Source organism: Buceros rhinoceros, unplaced genomic scaffold (assembly GCF_000710305.1).
Source record: "Buceros rhinoceros silvestris isolate BGI_N320 unplaced genomic scaffold, ASM71030v1 scaffold12603, whole genome shotgun sequence".
Classification (NCBI taxonomy): domain Eukaryota; kingdom Metazoa; phylum Chordata; class Aves; order Bucerotiformes; family Bucerotidae; genus Buceros; species Buceros rhinoceros.
In genome coordinates this window covers 91938-94730 of record NW_010405437.1, presented here as the reverse complement: position 1 = coordinate 94730, position 2793 = coordinate 91938, and the positions used below count along the sequence as shown (strand labels likewise).

General features: G+C 49.9%; 1 protein-coding gene across 1 annotated transcript in view; it reads left to right on the top strand.

The window, feature by feature from the left end:
• The first annotated feature begins 1176 nt into the window (after positions 1 to 1176).
• LYSMD4 (LysM, putative peptidoglycan-binding, domain containing 4) overlaps positions 1177 to 2793 on the top strand; it is a 4773-nt gene continuing 3156 nt past the window's right edge. The window contains exon 1 of the mRNA XM_010133736.1: positions 1177 to 1449. Coding sequence (XP_010132038.1) covers positions 1177 to 1449 — 273 coding nt within the window. The remainder of the gene's footprint in view (positions 1450 to 2793) is intronic.

Genomic DNA, 2793 nt, shown 5'->3' with positions numbered 1-2793 from the left:
CGGAGTGTGGGGGTGCCCCGCTGGCCTGCTGAATAGGGGAGCGGCGTCGCAGGAAGCCGGGCTCCTCCTCCCTCCCTGGGGTTGCTGGCACCCGGTTAGCTACGTGTGTAGGTGCGGGACTGCCTGCCCGACCCAGAGGTGCGGGCGCTGGGATGGCCAGAGCCGGGCTGCTCTGGCAGCAGGAGAGTTTTGGCCTTCCCTGGGGGGACTCGATAAGTGCGGTAGGTCGAGAGAGCACCCTCTGGACCTTTGGCTTACAGCTCATCAAAAGGCAGAGGTGTCCCGCAGGCGCGTCCAGGGAGACTGTCGTCTTGGAGCTTAAGCTCTCGACCATGCCATGCTCAGTACCCATGAAATGCCATAGAACGGTAGTGGTTTCACCATCAGAATCCCTTATGGGTAGATGGAAAATACAAAGGTCAGTGGAGTTCTGGGAGAACGTGGGATTTTCTTACCTATACCTGACCCTGACAACAAATGGTTTGTGCAGCTGAGGATGGAAGAAAAAAATCTAAGGAAGTAGCTTCCTAATAACTTGCTGCTGTAGGCCTAGCAGTAATTAAAACAGTGCTCAGGCAGGTTTTTGCCTTTATACAACAAAGTGACCTTGTCAGTCAGGTTGAAGTTAAGTGTAGCTTGAGCTGTCCTAATTTAAAAAACAGTACACTTCCAGAAATTATAGTGTGGATTCTCAAAGTGTAGAGAACCAAAGACCTCTGGAAAGGTGATGTAAAGGATAATCTGGATCAGATTTTAATGTGTATTGATATATAGATGTGATTTCATGGATTTTCCTTTACTATAATTAAAGGCTTGGCTGAAGCGACTGCTGCTTTTTTTATGCAATTATAGCAAGTAGTGTTTAAGATGGGTGGCAGAGTAGTGTTATGTAAGGGCTTGTCCACAGGTAGACAAAAAAAAAGAAAGATTTGAAAGTGATCTACCTGTTGTTGAAGTTTGTGTGCGTAACCTTTCTGTCACTGCTGTCAGAATGGCACCTTTTGGATCGGCCCCTGAGAAGATCAGGGTGGAAGGAAAGCTTTGTGTGTGTCTGCATGCCTGCGACTGCTGTGCTTTTGTCCATCCTGCGAAATCTCACATGCTCCGAAATAAACACTGGTATTGTGGAAAGTCAAAATGTCTGGCTTTTGTTTGTTCCAGGTGCTGGCATAAAAGATGAGGCTGAATGAGAGCCAGACCAGATCCTTCCAGGCTCCTGTCACCATCCATAATTATCCGGGCAGGCAGGTGTATGTGTTTCCCAATGGCCAGTCTGATTCAGAAGAGTCATCAGAGGAGGAACTCAACGTGACGGAATTGCGGCCGAGGGGCAAGGAGCAGCAGCGCTGCAGCACTTCTCGAGACCGAGTTGGAGACGTGGTGCTTCTGGAGCGAGAGATTACAGAGGACGATAATCTTAACAAGCTAGCCCTGCAGTATGGTTGTAAAGTAAGAGCTGTCTCTGCTTGGTTTTCATTTCTTTAGAGGTATCTTGAAGTGTAGCTTCGTTTCCAGAGTCACAGGAAGGCGTGTTGCTGTCTGATGGTTTTGACACTGAAGAGTGCTTGCCCCTCAGGTAAAACTGAGATGGACAAAGGCAAAAAAACCCCCCAAAACGAAACAAGTTCTTCAGCCACGAGCCTAGGAGGCTGTTGTCACCCCCATGCCTTGCGGGACCTGCTTTCCTCTTTAATTCGGGTGACTAAGTGCAGCGTAGCAGTCATGATTTGTACGCAGTTACTGAGGCGAGGGCAAAAAGTAGGAAGTGAGCTCAGAAATGAGGGTCAGAGCCCTGCTCTCGAGGAACATGCGGTTTTTAAAGCAAACAGAACAGTACAAAGAAATGCCACTCCAGTGGGGTCTGGTTTGGGGTATTTTTGTTTATTTTTTGAAAGGTGTGAGCTTCTGTGTGGCAGGGAAGGTCTAAGTCTAACAGGGGTGGCCTCGGCGAAGGATTGACGCCCAAGTCCAGGTCAGAGTCCAGGCGCTGTCTGTGCGCGTGCGTTTGGATTGCTGCCGGTCCCAGCCGCGTGTGCTCTTCAGCCGCCTGCTGTGGCAGGCAGTGCGTCTGCACGGTGCCTCCGCCCTGCCGTTGGAACGTACAAAAAATAAGTTTTCTTTGTTCCAAAGCGCAGCACTTTATAGGAAAATGGGTGAAAAGTTTAATTACCTGATCTGAACATTAGAAGTACCCTGTCGTTGAGCAGTTAAAGCTGTATTTTTAGAGCCTCCTTTATCTGCAAGATGGGCTATGATTAAAAAGTTCCATGATGCAAACAATTGGACAGTGACCTGGATGGGGATAATGATACGCTTCTGGCTCAACCGCTGCAGTACGATTGCAGCCCGTCTTGCCTAACAACACAACAGCTGTGTGGTGCAGCTGAAGCAAGAGGAATTGCGACAATTCCTCCCCTCCCATTCCCTTAGAAACAAAAACAAAACAAAACCGAAACCCTTCTAGGTTCTGCTGATGAGCCTGGTGCGCGTGAAGAAGCGAGTCTGGTAGGACTTGAATAGGCCTTGATTGGCGCCGGTGGAGCCTGAGGACTCGGAGCTGCAGCGGTTGACTCTGTAGTTGTGACTGTATGCTCATCTCTGAGCAGCAGCCCTTGCGTCGTTACTGCCACTTAAGCAGAACCAAAAAGGAGGAAGATTCTGAACAACTCCTTGTTCGTGGCAATAAAAAGCCTGCTGTGCCCCCTGTCCTGTAACTCGAGGAGGCTCGGTCCCGTCCCCGCCACGACTGTTCATCTGCCTCCGCTGCTGCCCGGCACCCCGGGCCGCAGGGGC